Source organism: Vicugna pacos, chromosome 5 (assembly GCF_048564905.1).
Source record: "Vicugna pacos chromosome 5, VicPac4, whole genome shotgun sequence".
NCBI lineage: Eukaryota > Metazoa > Chordata > Mammalia > Artiodactyla > Camelidae > Vicugna > Vicugna pacos.
Window position 1 is genome coordinate 88,227,732 of NC_132991.1, and position 20,483 is coordinate 88,248,214.

General features: G+C 37.8%; 1 protein-coding gene and 1 non-coding gene across 26 annotated transcripts in view; one reads left to right on the plus strand and one right to left on the minus strand.

The window, feature by feature from the left end:
* The window catches only part of TRIP12 (thyroid hormone receptor interactor 12), a 132,364-nt gene that overhangs the window by 6,303 nt on the left and 105,578 nt on the right, over nt 1-20,483 (minus strand). For 18 of the 25 annotated variants that reach the window (XM_072961808.1, XM_031677890.2, XM_072961822.1 and 15 more), the window contains 12 exons: nt 19,354-19,505; nt 17,672-17,844; nt 17,168-17,241; nt 16,887-17,086; nt 16,100-16,227; nt 14,599-14,750; nt 13,665-13,807; nt 12,303-12,459; nt 10,931-11,029; nt 3,169-3,283; nt 2,719-2,873; nt 1,571-1,735 (listed from right to left, as the gene is read on the minus strand). In XM_072961808.1, coding sequence (XP_072817909.1) covers nt 1,571-1,735; nt 2,719-2,873; nt 3,169-3,283; nt 10,931-11,029; nt 12,303-12,459; nt 13,665-13,807; nt 14,599-14,750; nt 16,100-16,227; nt 16,887-17,086; nt 17,168-17,241; nt 17,672-17,844; nt 19,354-19,505 — 1,713 coding nt within the window. The remainder of the gene's footprint in view (nt 1-1,570; nt 1,736-2,718; nt 2,874-3,168; nt 3,284-10,930; nt 11,030-12,302; nt 12,460-13,664; nt 13,808-14,598; nt 14,751-16,099; nt 16,228-16,886; nt 17,087-17,167; nt 17,242-17,671; nt 17,845-19,353; nt 19,506-20,483) is intronic. The other 7 variants (XM_072961821.1, XM_072961820.1, XM_072961817.1 and 4 more) reach the window with 1 other exon arrangement.
* Nucleotides 9,413-9,486, plus strand: TRNAA-GGC (transfer RNA alanine (anticodon GGC)). The gene has a single exon. It is a non-coding gene; the product is annotated as a tRNA-Ala (tRNA).

Genomic DNA, 20,483 nt, shown 5'->3' on the forward strand with positions numbered 1-20,483 from the left:
GACCAACATACAAAACTGCAAATTCTATCTGAAAATGGGACTGTCCAGTACAGGAGGAAGAGGGTAAATGAATTTCTGAACTGAAGATGCCTCTGTGTGTGACGTTCCGAGAGGCTAAGCAGTCAAGGTGCAGAAAATCAGTCATCTGGACAAAAAAAGACTAAGAAGTCTTAGTTACCAGTAAGTTCTTAAAGAGGAAACTGAAAGCTGCTTAGGATTCCAGGTAATGCAAAATGCAGAAGAGGGGGCAGCATTATTGGAGATGGAGGTGGAAGAGCGCAGGATGCAGAGGGGCACACAGCCTGGGTTTGCCCTCCAGCCCCCCACGTTCTAGACACGGGCCCCTGGTGGGCGATTCAAACCACCTGCCTGGGGTCTCTTGTGTGTAAAGCAGGGGTAACAGAAACAGACAAATCTCACAGCAGACTAAGTGAATTTACATGAGGCCCTTGGCACAGTGTCATGCATTGTACCTTAGTTCCATTTGGGGGTGGGGTGCATTATTTATGTAAAAGATCATCTTAAATAAGATTATGTAGTTTAATATTTACAAAGCTGGTAAGCGTAAACATAACTGGCTCTAAAAACCCTAAGACAATAGATCTTATATGAAAAAGATGGACTTGACCTCTGTAAACACCAATTTCTCTTAATAAACATTTTCCCCCAAATCACCAATATGAAAAATTAATTTTCCTACAAATCATCATCTTCTCTGATAAAATGGTATTTTAAAAACCTCATCTACTATAAGCTCCTCTCCACCTTAAGAGAAGTGGCACTTGCTCGAGCTACAGAACTTTACTCTTACCTTACACAATTTATAAAATGAGAGCTGGTTTAACACTGGACCACGTCACCTGCCCCAGTATGAAGACCATACGCCACTGCTTTTTTAACACAACTTTGTTTTCTTCCAATGTCAGATACAGAATCACCAATTCTCTCAGACTGAATCAAATAATTTTAAATTTTGTTAATATATAAAGAATATACACTAATGATATAAATTACTCAAGATCCATGAGCTCTAACAGAGAAACCTCAACATGTGTTAGGAAGAAATAGACACCCAGTATTGACCTTTAAAAATATCTTCCTGAGATCTCTCTAGAAACAAATGGACTGTTCCTAAATTAAGCCATCTTTTCAGAAAAATCAATCTGTCTTGAACACAGCATTATTGATTCAAATGCTCACTAAAAGAACTCAGGATCTGCCCAGATACACAATGTCCATCTAAAATGTGATAAGCAAGAGCCCTGTGGTTTTGTTAGGTGTGTATTTTATTTGCTAATCAAGCTATTTTTTCATCACCTGTTGTTATTATAGATCATCTTACCCAGTGTAAAATCGTATGTTTCAGTTATTATGATAAAAATTTGAACTCTTCTAATATAAAACAGTAACTAGACCAATACAAAGTACTTCAAGACATTTTTACAGTAAGAAACTGATCCAGGTGACTATTTTCTCATTTTCTAAACCTATCTGAGAATTTTTTTTTCTCTTAATTGGAGGTACTAGAGACTGAACCCAGGACCACTTGAGCTATACCCTCCTCCCTTACCTGGGATTTATCTTGTTCAAGTCTTTTCTTCTGCCTGACAATGTCTTCTAGGTGATACACCGATCTGGCTACAACTGGGTCAATGTCAAACAAATCATGTGATGTCAACGAAGTTTCCTGCCGCAGCATCCATTTATAAAAAGGTAAGCCCAGGGGAAGGTCCACCTAAAAGGGAGATGCAAATATTGTTAACAGTCACACTAAGCTTCCAGAATTGCCTCTAGTGACACTTTAAGAGTTCACCTTAAAAGGACAAGGAATCTCCAGGGAAAAAAAACGTATGTAGGAATTGTTTCTCTCATTATTGTTTCTCCCATTTAAACTCAATTTGAGGCCCTGATATTGTGAAAAATTTAGGACACTGAAGAATCCTATCTAAACACTGACCCTAAAAAGGAAGTTTTCAACGATGGTCATATACTCTCCATAAGGACCGCAACACCAAGAGATGCCTGGTGGAATCTTACTCTATTTTGGGCCAAGTAAATTCAATTCCACTTTAATTTGTATTATTGCATATCTGGCAGCAAGAATTTAAAAGATCCAATAATTATCATTAAAATAAAAAATGGAACTTCTAAAGTAACTGATTAATAGTCCATTTTTCAGCAACATGAGATTGTAAGCTTGTGAATTTGACATCAAATGAAAATATCTTATACGTACTGACAGAGTATCTCAGAAAATATAAGAGAAAATGAAGAAAAATCCAGAAATATTCAAACCTCTGTAAATACTAATTTCTTGGGTAATTTTTACTACTGCACTCTAATGGAAATTTACTTTAAGTACATGTTCATGCTTTCCTACTGAATTAAAAATCTAATGTCAAACACTTAAAAAAATACGTAATTAAAACCACCCCTAACGTTGCCTGATTCTCTGAGCCCTTTACTAAAGGAATGGTCCACAGACTGGTAGTTAAGTATCACCTGGATGCTGATGAGAAAATTTGGAAACTTGGGCCTCACCCATGAACTGTTGAATCAAACTGGCTTTTAAAACAAATTCTCCAAGCAATTCATATGCACATTAAGGTTTATGAAGCACTGTTTTGAAATACAGCATAAAGTGCAGGGGATTAAGGTACTGTCATAGAACACAGGTACAAAAAAAAATCACAGAAAAGCAAGTAATTCTAAACTTACCAATCTGAAATCCATGATAGCCTTGGCCATTAACTTTCCTAGGAAGCGGAACTTCATCTTAACCTTTGCGATGTGAGCTGGCTTAGCGGTCCTACCAAAGGGAAGCGCAAACAGGCCTTGGAGGTTTTGAATATACTTGGTCCCTTCTTGGCTTCCTATAAAATGAGTAAATCACCAAACTTCAGGTGCTATTTCCCAAAACAAGACAAAAATCTGCGAATTATGAACATTAAAGACATTTTATATTCTCAAAATCAGACAGCAGATCACAGAAAGAAGTCCTCTAGAGCTGGAAGGGCCTCCCTTATTTGATAAACGAGAAAACAAAGGTGGAAAGAAATTAGGTCAGAGCGCCTGGCCCTCTACTGTAAGTCACATACATTTAGTGCATCCTAAGGGCCTTTTACCTGATCCAAATAGCACATTAACGAGCTCACAGATTAACATTACCTTTCGGATTGCTAAGAGTTACTTCTTCCCCTCTCCAGAGCCCCAAGTCAGCTCTCTGTAGTTCCTGAGATACAAGTGCATAAAACTCCAGTGTAGGCCCAAGACCTGTGCCAACCTACACAGGAACAAAAGCAGATTTCACACTTTAGAATTTTTTTTTAACCTGCCGACCTTTTGGCAGTGTGGACACTAACAGCAACTGTTTATCAGGATGTGTCGGACTGTCCCGACTGCATCCCCCAGTCCCGGTCACCTGGAACAAGAACTGGCAACCCCACTACCGCCGACTCCCTTTGGCCCCGACGCCTGAATCGTCCGCTTCAAGCTGTGTAATGACAAAAGCGCCCCTGTGGCTACAGACCTTGCCCTCAGGGACCAGGAGGTACAGTCTGGAATGGATCCCTTTCCCGTTCTCTCTTTGGTAAACCGTCACCTGAAACCAGTTCAATGTCCACTCCTCTTGAGAAGCCTCTTTACCTGCCCAGCTCCTTTGCTCCCGTCCTTAAGGACTTACATTTTGGCTACATAAGTACTTATCACATTACACTGCCATAATTTCAGCATGTGCTTGCATACTTCACTTGAGGGTAAACTTAACTCACCTTTGTGTCCTTCATAGTGCCTGGGCACACTATTTGCTAGAGGTTTGTTGAATAAAACATGAAAAGGGAAGGTCTGAACCCACGCCAGCGCCCACAGGGCTAACTTGGCTTCAGAGAGTGTGTCAGTGCTTCTTAAGACCCAAGGTACACTGGGCTCTCCGAGAGCTTGAGCAGCACGCACACGTGGGGTGAGTGTGCCCCGAAGATTCTGACTTGGTAGGTCTGGTTTACAGCCCGGTATTTTTAAATAAGCTCCAAAGGTGACTGCACAGCTGTGAATATAAAACCCCTCCTCCATGAGACACGTGATCCTGGGCAGTAATCTCAACCTAGTTCATGTTCCATCAAGGTCCTATCAGCTCACACCATAAACTAGATATACAGCTAATGACAAGTTAATACCACAGTTTATAAGCTTAGTCCTGTCCAGAAGGCTGTATTTCACTTACTGATTATTTGCAAACAATGGGCATTATTTTACCATTCTCACAGTTACCTTTAAAAAGTACCCCCACTAGCTTACACGATGAGATGTAGTTTACTAAATGGTTAACTAACTTTCCAAGCAGAGACCTGCCTGGACCTGGTGATGATTTCCTGACCCACCTCCATCTCTCTGCTGGTGTTCACGGCTGTAACTGCAAGCAGCATTCAGCTCATGCTGCAGCCAAACCTTGGAGCCATCCGTGCCTCTTCTCTTTCTTATGCCCCACATAAAAACCCATCGTTAAACACGGTAAGCCCCACCTTCAAAATACGTTCTAAACTGGTTACCATGGATACATTCTTATCTGGTCCCAATGCTAGAGCCCCCTAAGTGGTCTTCTGCCCTAGCATTCTCAACGACTCACATCCTAGTCTCACAGTGTGAGTGATCCTTCCACAACCCAAGCTCCTATCATTCCTCCACCCCTTCCCAAGGCTTCCCATCTTGTTCAAAGCAAAAGCTCAAGTCCTTAGCTCAGCGTGCATGTGCTATGTGAGCCCCAACTCCTACCTCCAGCCACTTTGGAATTCTGCCTCAAGGCTTTTGCTTCTCTTTTCTTTTAGAGATAGTCTTTCCCTTAGACAGTAATGACTATTGCTCAAATGTCACCTTATGCCGCCCTATCCCCTCCCCATCATGCTCTTTTTTCTTTTTGTATATGTATACATATTTTATTGAAGTACAGTCAGTTTACAATGTTGTGTCAATTTCTGGTGTACAGCATAATGCTCCAGTCATACATGAACATATACATATATATATATATATTCATTTTCATATTCTTTATCATCATAAGTTACTACAGCCTTGAATTGAATCTAGTCCCCTGTGCTATACAGGATGAACTTGCTGTTAATCTATTTTATATGTTAGTCAGTATCTGCCAATCTTGAACTCTCAATTTATCTCTTCCCACTCCCTTCCCCTGCTTGTAACCATAAGTTTGCTTTCTATGTCTGTGAGTCTGTTTGTTTTGTAAATAAGTTCATTTGTCTTTTTTTTTTTTAGATTCCACATATAAGTGATATCATGTGGTATTTTTCTTTCTCTTTCTGGCTCTATCTTATTTTGCTTTATTTTTCTTCAGCATACATTTTAACATATGTGTGTACATTGTGTCTGTGTGTGTTCTGGCCTCTCCAAACTAAAAGAAAAATTCCAGAACAGTAAGGACTTTGTATATTTTTTTTTCTACACTGAATCCTAAGCATTGGAGGAAGGCAGAAAAAAGAGGCAAAAAGACAAGACTGCAGTAACTCCTGGTATCCACCAGATGGTGCTTTAAAGCCAGTAAATCCTTTCTCCTTTTAGCACAATAATCCCAGGCTACATAGAAATCATAGATGAGAACAGCCTGTTTTCTTCATCCAAATACTGTTATTTTCTAAGGTAAAACGGACTTGACTTAAAATAGTAAATGACATGGGCACCACTGTAAACACTTTCATCAGAAAGTCTCTGTGAGGGTGGAAGGACCAGGCCATATCAGCTCTGGCAAGTGACCCCTACACTGGGCTGGTCAGCAGCCTCGTAGATCAGCCTCATTTTTTCAGGTAACTTCATTCTCCCCAGCTACTCCATGAAGAAGACAAGTACTCTGGTATTGCTTCATTTATTTTTAAAGGAATGTAGGGATACAAAATCCACGCCCTAAAATGTCTCTTTGGCATGCGAATTATTTAGAGCTAAAAACAATCAAGGCCCAAGACTCAGGAAAAAACTTTGACCTATCCTCTCACTGCCTAAAAGAACTTAGATAAAGGGTTTGTTCCTGGAACAGAGCTATCACCATAGGTATCTGCAAAGAGTATGGGTAGGTATGTGGGGGGAAAAGCAGGCCTAGAGATCAGAGTCCACTCTGTGTCCCATTGTCTCTGGTAAACAAATATTTGCTAGGCCAGGCAAACACCTGCTTTTCTGACTCTTTGTGAACTGCCTTCCTCCCCTTTAAAATCTCAAACCACTACCCCCAACAACTTCTTGTCTGTGGCTAAAGATGGTATTTAAGATGAGGGCTTTAGCCATTTGGGTGAGTTACTCAGACCTCCTGGGTCTCTCTTTGTTTCATTTTCTCCTGTTAATCTGTCTCATGTCAATTTCTGAGACCAGCCAGAAGAACCTAGAAGGATAGAGGAAAATGTCTTCTTCCTCCTCAGAAAGGGAAAGCATAAAGCTCTAGGGGAAACAAAACAAAACAAACAAAAAAACCAGAGAAACAAATAAGTCTGACAACTTGTCTTACTTAAAATTTTGAGAGGAAGTCTTTTTCTTTCAAAAGCTAGTGCTTATATACTAACATATACCATGTAACAGGTTATGCTGTGTTTACATATTTTAGCTCATTTAATGAGTCTAACAACACGAGGCACATTTATTATGCCCTTTATTGGGATATCACTGAGGAGTCTACATAGCTTGCCCAACTTTACACAGCTCTAAGTGGCAGGACCAGGCTCCACAGTCCATCTTCTTAACCTTGTACCATCCTGGAGACTGGGTCATTTTAAGCCCCAAACCTTGGGGGGCTTAGGTGGTTTTCTGAGCCTAGAAATTAATTCAGTTTTTTTTTGCTGGCTTACCAATTATCTCTACTCAAGAATGGAGCCCATTTTGTTCTGACATTTTGCATTAGGACTCTTCTAGAGATAGTCTGAAAGCCTTCCTGGTGGCCACCAGCTGAACTTGTATGGTTGAATCTGGTTTACAGCCTAAGGCCCTATGCATATGTAATGCCAGCACTCTTCCTGACCTCTCTTCCTCAATGAAGTCAGCTCATGGAATCTTTCCCAGAGTCATCAGGTAAGAACCATCAATGAAGATTATAAAATCATGATTTCTGTATCAGCAATTCAATCCTGGCCTGTGGAACAATCAAGTGTGATGCTATTCTGGAACCTGCTTAGGATTCATGTAAGATGCAGTTTTGAACAGAGGTTTGAAGGATGAGAGAAAAAAGACATTCCTGGCAAGAGAAAAATACGTTGGAGGAAAAAAAAAAAAGTAGAAAAATTATGTTTAAATATCCAAGCAGACCAAGTTAGCTAGAGCAAAGGTCTTACAGTTTTATGAATAAGAAATCTGGGCATGTAAACATATAAGAACTGCATCCTCTGAGCAATAGGCATGATCAGGGTATATTCAAAAGATCCAAATTTCTTATCCCAGAATTCAAAGTCTCCATTCCATCTGCCTCCCCTCCCATCACCTCCAGAGCATTTACTTCTGTCTGCTATTCACCACCAAGCCTGATCCTGTTTAAGCCACATTCTTTGGCTCCTTAACTCTCCTCCTCTCTTTCACTAAGGCCTAACTCATGGCCTTCCTCACACATTCCTGGGACAGTGCTCCTTGTCTGAAAGGCTCATTCACTTGGTACCTACACCACTCACTTGCCACACCCATCCGTACCTCTGTCCTGTGCCTCCCCAACTACACTGTGACCCTTCGAGTGCAGCAACTCTGCCATCACCCGGACCTCTAGTACACTCTATACTTCCCAGTCCACAGCTACTTGAAACTTTTCAATTTGATGACTGAATGCTGTTACCTTCTCAGAAGTCTTAACAAGGTGGAGAAAGCGTTTAAGAAAATGAGTAAAAGACCAAAGTCATGATTAAAATTACTTGGTTAACTATAGATAGCATTGTAGATTAAACTGCTAAACCTGTACAGTATTTATCATGAGCCAGATGCTGTTCTAACTCTTCACAATACGAACTCAGTCATGACTCTTGAGGTTGTACTATACTCACATTTTATAGATAAGAAAACTGAGGGGCAGGGTTGTTAGTAATTATAAATAAATAATTGGTATAATGGAATGCTTGGAAATGTCATGTCCATTAGAGTTTCAAAAGTCCAAAAACTTAAGTTTTGTCTGAAGAAAAAATTAAGAGGAAGAGGAAGGAAAGTATTCCCAGGAGACTCAATACTTCAGAGTCATAATATATAAAAAAATCATTATTATTTGAATCTTTTGGTGTACAGGCCTGGCTATTTAAAAGCATCCCAAAAGATCAGAAGAAAAGTAAAGCTGTCTTCTTTCACAGATGACATGATTGTCTACAACATGGATCAGCAAACTACAGCTCAGGCCTACTGCCTGTTTTTGTACAGTCTACAAGCTAAGAACAGTTTTTATACTATTAAATGGTTGAAAAAATTCCTAAATATCTCACAATGTGTGAAAATTATATGACTTCAAGTTTCAGTGACCATAAATGAAGTTTCATCGGAACACAGCCATGCCTGTTCATGTTTGTATTGTCTAGGCCACCTTCACTGAAGCGTCAAAGGCAGAACTAAGAAGCTGCGATGAAGACCAGATGGCCCTCAAAGCCTGAGATATTTACTAGCCAGCTCTTTACAGAAAAGTTGCCCAAGCCCCATGTCTACAATAATCCTAAATAATCTATTTAGAAGTTTTTAGAACCAATTAAATTTATCAAGGTCACAGAAAACACAGTCAGTATACAAAAACTAACTTTACTTCTCTCAACTAACATCAGCTGGAAATTGAAAAGAAGGAACAATATTATTTTCAACACCATCAAAAGACATGAAATGTTCAGAAACAAACTTAATTAAAATACGTACATGAGAGACCTCAGACTTCAGTTATGAAGCATGCTGAGAGAAGTTACAGACCTAAATTAGTGAAAGGCCACACTGTGCGCATGGACTGGGAGATTCAATACTGTAAAACATCAATTCTCTCCCAAACCGATCAAGATTCAACATAAACCTAACCAACATCCTGTCTGTAGACACTGACAAGCTGATTCTAGAATTTATATGGAAATACAAGGGGATTGAGAATAACCAGAACAACTTTGGGGAAAAAAAAAAAACAAACTTGGAGGACTCACACTACCTGATTTCAAGACTAACTATAAAGTTCCAGCAATCAAGAGAGTGTAGATTAATAAAAAAAAATAGAAAATCCAGCAACAAACCTGAGCATTCATAATCAACTCATTTCCAACAAAGGTACCTGAGGTACATCAACAGGGAAAAGCATGGTCTTTTCAAACAAATGGTGCTGGAAAACTTGAAAAGCCTATGTTTGGTAAGAGGGGACTGTTAATCCTTACTTTGTATTATTCATAAAAATTAACTCAAAATGGATCATAGGCCTAAATTAAGACCTGAGTGGGGAAGGATATAGCTCAGTGGTAGAGTGTGTGCCTGGCATGCACAAGGTCCTGGGTTCAATCCCCAGTACCTCCATCAAAACCAAAACTAAAAATAAACAAACCTATTACCCACCCCCCAAAAAGTAAAAGACCTCAAACTATTAAACACATAGGAAAAAAATCTTTGAGACCATGGGTTAAGGGAAATTTTCTTGGCATACAAAAAGCATAAACCAATAAAAAAAAAAAACTGATAAACTGGATTTCATCAGAATTAACAACTTCTGCTCTTTCAAAGATATTTCATAAGGAAATAAAAAGATAAACTACAGACTAATAGAAAATATTTGCAAAACACTTATCTCATAAAGAACTTGTATCCAGAATATATAAAGAACTCTAAAAAACTCTGGTAAAGCAAAACTCAGTGAAAGAGTAGGCAGAATTCTTGGACATTTTTCCAAAGAAGATACATGAATGGGCAGTAAGAAATAAAAAGATATTATTAATCACCAGAGAAACACAAATTAGAATTACAATCAGATATCACTATAAATCTACCAGAATAACTAAAGTTAAGAAGACTGACAGTAACCAGGTGTTGGCGAACACGTGAATCAACTGAAATTCACATACTATGCTACTGGTGGGAAGAAAAATGGGAAAGCTACTTCGGAAAACAGTTTGGTGTTTCATATGAAGTCAAAACATACCTTACCAAGTAACTTAGCAATTCAACCCTGAAGTTTTTTACCCAAGAGAAATAAAAGCATATGGCTACACAAAGACTTGTACACAAATGTTCACAGTAGCATTATTAAGCATAAAAAACTGGAAACATCTCAAATGCAAATCGACTGATGGTTAGATAAACATATGACAGTAAGTCCATAAGGGACCATTACTATTACTCAGTAGTAAAAGGAAACAAACTGATACACGCACCAGTTTGGATGGACCTCAGAAGCGTTACACTCAGTGAAAGGAGAGAACACAAATGGCTATGTACTGCATGATTCCATTTATTATGATATCGTGAAAAGCCAAAATTGTAGGGACAGAAAACAGATCCGTGGTTGCCAGGGGCTGGGGACTGACTGCAAAGTGGTCTAAAAGGACTCCTTGTGGTGATGAGATCTTTATCTCGATGTTGTAGTGAGTACAGGATGCAAACATCTGTCAACTCTTAGACTGTGTATCTTAGGAGTGTTCATTTATTATGTGAGTTATATCTCATTTTTTAAAAAATGCAGTTTAAACATTTGAAAGTTAGGTTTAAAAAATCTTTTACTTTATCAGCCTAAAGATTACACAAACATTTGCTCTTATGTAGGGGGAAAAAAACCCATCTTTTATCATGCAATTTAAGCTTAAAAGATGGAGAACTTAGAACAAATCATTCAATAAAGAATAGAGTAGATTCCAAGTTTTGAGATAAATTTCCCAATTGTCTTGTAGAATTTCACAGCACCAAGAAGCTCTAGTGACATCAAGAGTACAAGTCAAGCTAAAAACTGTCAAGAGACTAAGAAGCTCACCTCGTTTTCATACTGGATTTCCAACATAGCCCGTGAGCTGCCAAGATCCTGCATCACAGACTCCGCTTGTTTCAGCAGCTCTTCTCTGTTCACAGTACGCTGCAAAGTCAAAGTACACATGTGAGGAAACTTTAATAAACAGACAGCATTATTTCTCTCAGTGCAAAAAAAAAAAATCAATTCAATTGTTAAAAATTATTTCTTAAAAAAAAGCACATCTCAGAAAAAGGTCTAAGAAGAAGCTGTAGTGTTTCAGAAATCGGCAGCATCCTGGTGAACATGAAGAAAAGCTAGATGTGAGTGTGATTATCATCTTGAGCCCACGGCAAACTCAGAAAATTCAAGTTGGAAAAGAAAAGACCTCTGTAACCTTGTCAAACATCAATGCAATTCGGGGTGCAGCTCCAGGAAATCTCGCTGGGTACGTTTATAGTCGGACGATGGAGAAATGGGTGTGGAGGTGACAGGAGAGCTGGAACCTACGGGCTCTGACCTGCACAGATCCTGTAAGCACTACTGCAGACATCTACTAATGAGACTCGTGGTGATGAGAAAGATCTTGGTAGATTTTCAAATGCTGCCAACACCTTGTTTATGAAATCCAAATGATACAAATAAAGACAGGAGGCTTTAAATACAATGTTTTTTGTTTTGTTTTGTTTTGCTTCTCATTCTTCCCACTTCCCCTTTTTATGTCATTACTAATGGGAGACTTTTGGAGATAAAGTCTTTAGGACTACAGCCATGAATAAGAATCCTCAGATGAACAGAGAAGTCCTAAGTATAAGGCAGAGCAGTGTCAGAAGAGTAGGTCTGGTCTCAGATGGAAATGGCCCGGGGCTGTGTGGTTTCGAGCTATCAATGTGGAGCCAAGATTAGAAGCACAAGATGAAGTCAGCAGCACCAGGGCTGACTGCTCTAGAGACATGAAATACATCAAGGATTTTGTTAAGGGAATGAAGTGGGTCTGATTAATTCTACCTACTGCATAAAGGATCAATTACAAAAGGGAGATATACTTTGAGTTCTAATTTAGAAAGAAAAGGAAGGAAGCCTCAGTAAAAGAAGATTCTTTCTTGGAGTTATGGAGACTACAACAGAAAAACAACTGTAGAAATCATTACAGAAACTGCGGGGAAAGGACTCTTACTGGAGGATAAAGAAGAGAGCCCATGAAATTCACAGGGCAATACGGCTAACACAGGTAATAAAAAGAGAAGCAACACAGATGATAAAAGATAAGGGAAGAGATGACTGTGACTAAGACAAGCCTCTAAATGAACAGGGATAATTAGATGCTCCTCATTTCTAGTTTTATTATTTTGAAAACCTCAGTTTAACTTATCTTTAAATACTTTTGGGAGAAACTTACTTTTTTTCTATCCAATCTAGGTGCAACTCTGCTATCTTGAGAATCAGACTGGTTGATTTCTGGGTTGGTATCAAGTAATCTTTGCATTGCTCGGTCCCGATCAAATGCAGTTACATAAAAAAGCATTTGCCGGGTATCAAAAGGGAAGAAAAATGGGCTGTAAAAAGATGCAATATAAATTTATTATCTGAATTAGAATCAGAAACTATTAAAAAAAAAAACCCTATATTAGAAACAACTTTTGATACAATTCAAAATAATAATTATAAATACAATCAATAAAAATGGTCTACTCAAACTAATTTTGAAGAATTTTCACAATTCTTGCATTCACTTTCTTAGTAAACAAGTAATAATGTATTAAGCAGCCATTCACTATGAAATGTGAAATTCAACCATTAAAATCAAGTCTATACACGATGATCTTTAATCTGCCCAAAGACCTTTAGTAAGTATAACACGACTAGTGAAGGCTAAATTTTAAAATACAATCACCACCTTACCAGGTTGCCAACCACCCCATTCCACATACACCCAAGTAACAGTTTTACTAAGTTCATTCTGGCACTTGTAAGTCACTCAAAACTGCCAAAAGGCTTATTTTCAAAGAATGAACTTTGCAGTATCACAGGTCCTGCTGCCTCCTAACGTATGATTTTGGTATTTCTTGACACAGAGCTACCAAGAGCATTTCCTGTAATGGTCCATACGTTCAATATCTATCCTGTCCAATTCAGGTAGCCACGTGAGGACGTGGGTAGTGTGACTAAACAACTCAATTTCTAATTTTCTTTCATTTTAATTCATCTAAATGTAAATATAGCCACATGTGGCTAGTGGCCACTGTATTCAACAGTGTAGTTCTAGAGTCTCAGAGGATGAAGGCTGGGCCCAAATGGACTCAGAGAACAACCAGCTCCATCTTTGGAGTCCAGTCCGATGATGGCAGAGGACTGAATCTCCTCAGACAAATATCTTTGTGTTTCTTCCTATTTCATATACATACACACATACGATCAAGCAGACTGGTACTAGACCAGCTGCAGCTCACCTAGTCTGTTTCATCCCTTTTTCTTTCCATAAATTTTATTTCATTATTTTTTTATGGAGGCACTGGAGGTTGAACCCAAGACCTCGTGCATGCTAAGTATGTGCTCCGTCACCGAGCTATAACCGCCACCTTCACCTAGTCGGTTTGGACGCTAAATCTACACTATTAAGCAAGCTATGATCAAAAATGACAATGTTAACTCAACATATTTAAATAGGTTCACTAAAGACTATATTTTTGTATAGAAATAAATAAACACCAACACAGTGATAACTCTCCCAAGGCCAACATTACAGAAGTGGGGGTCTTACCAGGTTTTTCCTAGCTCAGTGAGCCATGTTGGGATGTTTCCTGTCATGATGACTAAAGGGTCTTGAAGCTGCCTATTTGCTTTTGCTGTCAACTTACTGTTAATAAATTCACTAGTTGGGATAATCTCCTTGCACATTGCATTCTGTAAAATATTAGGAAAAAAGTCTATTATGTAGTAAAATACTAGGATTTTATTCACTATCTCTTCTTTTATTCCCAAATATGTATACAGACTGCCTAGATTTCACCCGCTGGTTTCCAACATATCTACACCTTCTCACTGTATGTTCCAACCCAAATGGCAATTTTTTTAAAAAAGTGGCAGTACTGGAAATTGAACCCAGGACCTCGTGCATGCTAAGCACGTGCTGTACCACTGACCCGCACCCTTCCCACCACAATGGCAATTTTTACAGTGCATGGTTGAAACACCCTAACCCCCCACATGCCACTGGCACCAGCTCTGGTGCCAACTGATGTAGCAGCTAATGTTTCACACAAGACCATCTCTTTCATTCTTCCCTACATTCTGTAAGTATTGAAGATAGCATTCAACTTTTACCGGACTTCTAATTAATATACATCTTAACTTAAATAAATGAACTTTTAATTAAACGTACCTAAGATTTTTTAACTATAATAAATTCACATTCAGTTTTTTATGCTGTAGCTTACTTTTATAAATTATAGCTAGAGAATATTTTACAAGTCTGCCAAGAGAACTAATCCTAGAACATGGTCCAGGAAAAAAAAGTTGTTCCCATTGATGAGTATACTGTGCTTCACTGGGCTAGGATCCCTGCTGTTCAGCTGAATCACTGTTTCTGCTTCTAGTACAACAGGAAGTTGGTCAAGCACTAGACAGAAACTATGAGATTACATGTAATGAACAAGACATCAGGGAAAAATTTAAAACTAAGCAACATTACTTACATCATACAAATAATACCAGTATCGACTGATGGCATGTAAAACTCTTAAAAGAAGAATCACATCTAATGACGGGTCTTCAAAAGTTATATTTTCAGGTGGTGTGGGTATGAGGTAAACTTCTAAAGGATTTGATACTGATGGGCACACTCCATCTAGAGGGCAGGAGATCAAAGTTAAATGTTGATCAAAGTTAGAAAGGCGAAGCCAACGGAGACAGTGTCACCTCATCACGCTTAAAATAGCAATCACAAGTGCTACTGAGATTTAACGCCTGGTATCTTATTAGTAGAGTACTGATAGCTTGAACATCTTTTTTTTCCTTTTTATCATATAGACAAATCATCCAGGCTTACAAATTCATTTTCCCTCCCATACCCATATATTACAAAGGAGAAAAACTGACTCCATTGCATTTCTCCTTTAGGGCAGAAAAACAGCTAACAAAAAATGGCCAGAACAGAGTAAAGACAGAATGTTGAAATTTAAGTTCACGTGTTACAGAAATTTCTTGGATTTTTCATATCCAGCTTAAAATGGCCATATAAGATAGACAAATACTCCCCAGTTGTACATCTGATCAAAGAGATTTGGTTATTTAATCCAAGGCTTAGGACATGACAGACTGTGCCAGAATCTGCAATTCCTTTGGTTTTAGATTTCATAAAGTAACAGCTTTAAAAACACAAAAGAACAACAACAAAAAGTAAGGGATTGAAACTTTTGTCATTTACTTTTACCAAGCAAAGAAATTAAAAATCACAACACTATCCCTGCATAAAAGAGAGGGCAAATTTTAGTATCAAAAACATAGAAACATACCTCAAAATAAAGACCCTTTTATACAGAACAAACTCAGCTTTATGAAAAAACAAAAAACAAAACAAAAACAAACCTGCTACAATACCCTTATTTCTGTGGACAGGGAAAATCTCATCACCACGACCAATCCTGGGAAAACCCCCGATAGAGGGGGTGGTCCCCAAGGAACACAGTCTAACGGTAAAACTTTGTTACCATCATATAAAAAAGAGGGGGAAGAAATGAGCAAAATTAGACTAAGGAAATACTCCAAAAGAAGGTAAGTCACTTGAAGGGGTATGACTACTTTCTGTAGTTATTACCTGGGAAAACTTTTTACTCCTATAATTGTTAGATCATACTATTATAAGGACAATAAAAATTAAGGGCCAATCTGCCAATGACCAGTCTCTTCAGTGAATATGTTCTACTAATGAATTTGTTTTACCTTCATGGAAGTATGAATTCTTCATAAGTTTTCCCCAATTTTCCTTCCAAATTTAATTTCGCAGATACTTAATTTTTCATTTTCTAGATATTAAAGTCAGGGGCTTAATTAAAAGCAACCAAACATTTGTAGTAATTTTTTTTATAAATTATATTAAAACATTTTACTACTAGATATAAATCACTCCTTCAAACCTTGAAGACAGGAGGACTACTGCCCCATGCAATCTGTTTTCCTCTTTACGTATCAACTTACCATTCCATAACTCATCATGCTTTTTTGCATTTCTAGGGGATGTTTTTGTTGGAGCTGTTTGGGCTCTTCCTCTTTTACCACCAACACAATCTTTATTACTGTCTTCATCCTCCCTCACGGGTTTGTACCTAAAATAACAGGAGAGTATGTAAACCAAAAGTAGACTTTAAAATTGCAAATTATTCTACAAGGCCAAAGCGCAAGCCACAGACACCACTGAGTTACCAGAACAACTCTCTGAGGTCCATCCTCTCTCTCCCTGGCTGTGGATGTGGAGAATTACCAATGAAGCTGCTTCCTAGAAAAGACCACCTAAAGACCACCATTCTAGGAGGGGCCCCCTCCTGGGGAGGCAGAGGATGGTTCTGAGAAGAATCACTCTCTTTAAATAAGTAGTAGACATTCATCAGCAATGCAAGAGGCTGCACCCAAATGCCTCTGAAGGCTCAGAGATGCCAAACTTGGCCTATTACCTAAAGGAAAATTATGACATTATCTTAAGACATTTTTGTCTTACTCAAAGACTTGAAATCAAGCTACTAGAAAAGTAGATGCAAATTATTATTTATCACCCAAATACGTTTTCAAGTAGACTTAATGAGGAAGTTACACACACACACACACACACACACGATGAAACATTTGAAGTGGTTTTTAATAGTAAAACATAGGATTTAGGGTCTCCTCTATGCACTCCTGATGCAAGCCAGTGAGTAACAGGAATTCCAAAACACACACACAGTATCAATTCTGATGAAAAACCAAACAAAATCATTTTCAGACTTGCCATATTGTATGCGTTTTCGTCCAGATACCAGCCCTTCCTAGAGGATTGCTCTCATCATCAGTGGACTCCCTTTCATCTTCGGCCTGTATACTGAACTGCCGTACTGCCTGGTACACGGTCATGTTATATGGTAGCAAATGTTCTCCAATGTAAAACTGCAGCCTGTGTCTTACGTTGCCTGAATTTAAGAACTGAGCAGCCTAAACAAAGCAAAACAAAATCCACTTAAGCTATTGGCCCTGAACTTTATACATTAAAACATGGTGGGAATAGTACCTTACCAGAGACTCGTCTATTTCCTCATCAGAGCCGTCATCGTCACTGTCTTCATCATCTTCTCTTACTCTTCCATACCCTAAGGACCCAAAAACTCTGTTAAACTTCTAGCAATTTTATGTGGCAAACAAAAGTCTGCATATACTGGTTAAACTAACATATTCCTAGAAAAATGTGGTATATTCCATTTTGATCTAACATATTCGTGGAAAAACTTGTATACTACACTTTGATCTACAAAGCAGAAAGATCTAAGAAAACTGTCAGATACAAAATGTCATTTCTACTACAGTCCAACAGGATAAATTAACTCATCACCCAGGTAAACAGTCAACACCTAGTAAGTTTAACATATTTCTACACACTACATATAAAATAAACGATAAGAACACAATGTCCTGATGCTAGACAGAAGCAGCAATTAATAGGGAAATACATATATATAATCCCTTAACAGCAATTTCACCCCAAATGTACATATAAACACACAATAAACATATAGAAAGTACCTCTAACTACAAGGTATCTCTCAATAGCTTGTACCAAAGCCAGGGGGTCAATCTTGACAGGTCCACCCTTCCACTGCTTCACGTTTGCACAGTCCGGATGTCTTTGTAACTGGCATTTTAACTGATGTGTGTTGAAAAATTTTAAAGCCTGTGATCCTCTGTTGAGAGAAAAGCTCAAGATAATTTGTGAAAAAAAAGTTATTCTATTATTTTCAAAATCAACATACATTAATTAATTAAAATAAAAGATAAAACAAATTCTGCATTTTCTTGAGGTACAAAGTCACACTTAACAGTTATGTAAATAGTAAAGACAGCAATTCCAAGTTATTTAGCAAAAGTTATGATAAAATAAGAATAAAAGAGGATGTGTACACAGGAATATGAAAACATTAAATCAACACTGGATCTCTGTCCCACCATGAATCTATCTGAGCAGAAACACCTCACCACTGAACTGAATTACTCACCCAGAATAAAAATTTCTGAACCATTTGAGAGCCCGCTCACTTCTGCAATATTTTGCCATTGTTTTAAAACAGAATTGAGTAGGCAAACAATAAACTCTTTTTTCCTTTCAAAGATTTCGGCTACAAAATTACTTTAAAAACTAACCTTTGAATTTTACTTTGCTATATTTTTTTGAATGAAGCAGTTTAATAGCTATAAAGTCTAGACCTGGTAATATTTAATTGCTTGTTTCTGTCAAGAAAAGAGCTGACAAGAGTAAGATACAGAGAAGTTTAAACTGAGGTTATCTACAAGGTTTCATAAAGCATGCAAATAAGAGAATGGGAAAGAATATTCCATCATACTGATATACACATTTAAATATACTATTTTACACCAATTTAGACAGAAATGGTAAACTTCATGGCTTTCTCAAACACAGTTGAAAGTGTCCCCTTATTTCATAAAAGCTTCTAAGATAGTACAGCAATTAAAATTAAATATCACTCTACATTAAATTTCAAAGCAGAAAAAACCTAGTACACACCAATCACTTTATTAGTCAATAATGCATAGTTTTTAATTCAATCAAAATTATCAGAAGTCTTTAAAACAACCAGATTGTATTTTTTTAAATCAAACTGATTTTTTATTTTTAAGATGGCTAGTCATTAATAATTCAGAAGCTTATAACATTCTGTAAAAACAATGAACTTAGTGAATTCTTTCTGTAGCATTCCTTGAGTCCTATAAAATTACTATATTATAGAAAAAAGAGTTTTATTAAAACAGTAAAATTTCAAAATAAGTAAAACTTGTTTGTTAAAACCCATCAAAATACAAAGGTCACATATAAAATCACATTATTGCACAGAATGTAAATATCTTATTATCCATTTGTCTACAAAATTCTCAGGTAAAAGCTTTATATATATATAAGAGTATATCAACTTAAGGAAAACTACGCCTATTGTAACTTGCCAACATAGTCACCGGGCTTTATATTTTCAAAATATGTTTAAGACGCAGGGTGTGATTTTAAAGAACTAAAATTGCAGGGTGTGATTTTAGAAGTATTTGATTCACTTCTCAGAATATTTAATTTCCTTAGTCCTTTTAGATGAAGGTTCTTCAAGCAGACCAAGATGTTAGAAGACCTCTTGCCACTTTACCTCAACAAAATGTAAGCCTAAAGGCCCCTGGCAAGGGCACACCTAGGCAGTGATCCTTACCTGCCTCCCGTCCCATTCCCACTGGGAAAGTCATGAACTTTGACTGGAAATTGTTCCATCTGGCTGAGGCAGTTGTTCATCTTGTGAACTAATGCCAACAAAGGTGCATTACCCACTGGTTCTACTCTTCCAATGGGCTCTTCTCCAGGAAGCTGAAGTTATAAATAAACCAACATTAAGCAAGGCCTCATGAAAATGGAACACTCAACAAGAAACTTAAACAGGCATTTTCGCAAAAGATCTATTTTATCTTTTCTGATGGATTTGGTTAGAAGAATGTTTAAAAAGAAATTGTTTCAATAAAGACACTCTTTTTGTACAGGCCCACAATCCCGTATTTCCAATTCCTAAGTCCAAAAGGCTTCAAAACACAACTAATTTGGTGGCAAAATCTGACTCAGACAGACACAAGGCCATCTGCAGTCTTTATTTACTTATATTTAGTAGAAATATTCATGTTTTGCTGTAAAAACTGTTTAATGTGTATGGAGTATTCAGAATCCACTGGGGATAGCAGGTGACATGTGGTATACACACTATACGGCAGAACTCGTGAAAACCCATCCAGCCCCAAGGAGTTTCAGATAAGAGATTACAGACCTGTTTACAGTTGTAAACACAGCATAAAACTATATCCAATACTGCTGCACACCTAATGACTCTCAAATAAAAACCAGTTCTGCTTTAGGCAGCCCCACAAGTTAAAATACTACATGCAGTACTCAAATGCCTGCAGACACAGTTTCATTAACACACAGGAGAGTTGTCCTTAGCCCTGCTACACAGATGATCCTGAGAAAGTTCCCTAGGGATGTCTTAAGTTAGTGTAAACAAGTAGAATGACGGTGAGTCAACAGTGTCCAGATTGCCCTCCTGCTGTCACAGAGTGAGAGAAGTGAAGCTGTTCTGTGTCTTCTGGTCTCATAATCCACATTATAAAGGGAGACTAAGTGCTCTCCAGTGAAATTGTTAGTACTGCGTTTCACATACAAAAAAGAAATGCGTACGTCTACCCTATCTTGTTTCTATAGTTGTATTATGTCTAATGTATTCCCCTAAAATACCCCTGCAAACTGCAATATGTTTAAAAGCAAATATTAAGAAAAAAATATATTCACAGGTGAGAAAAC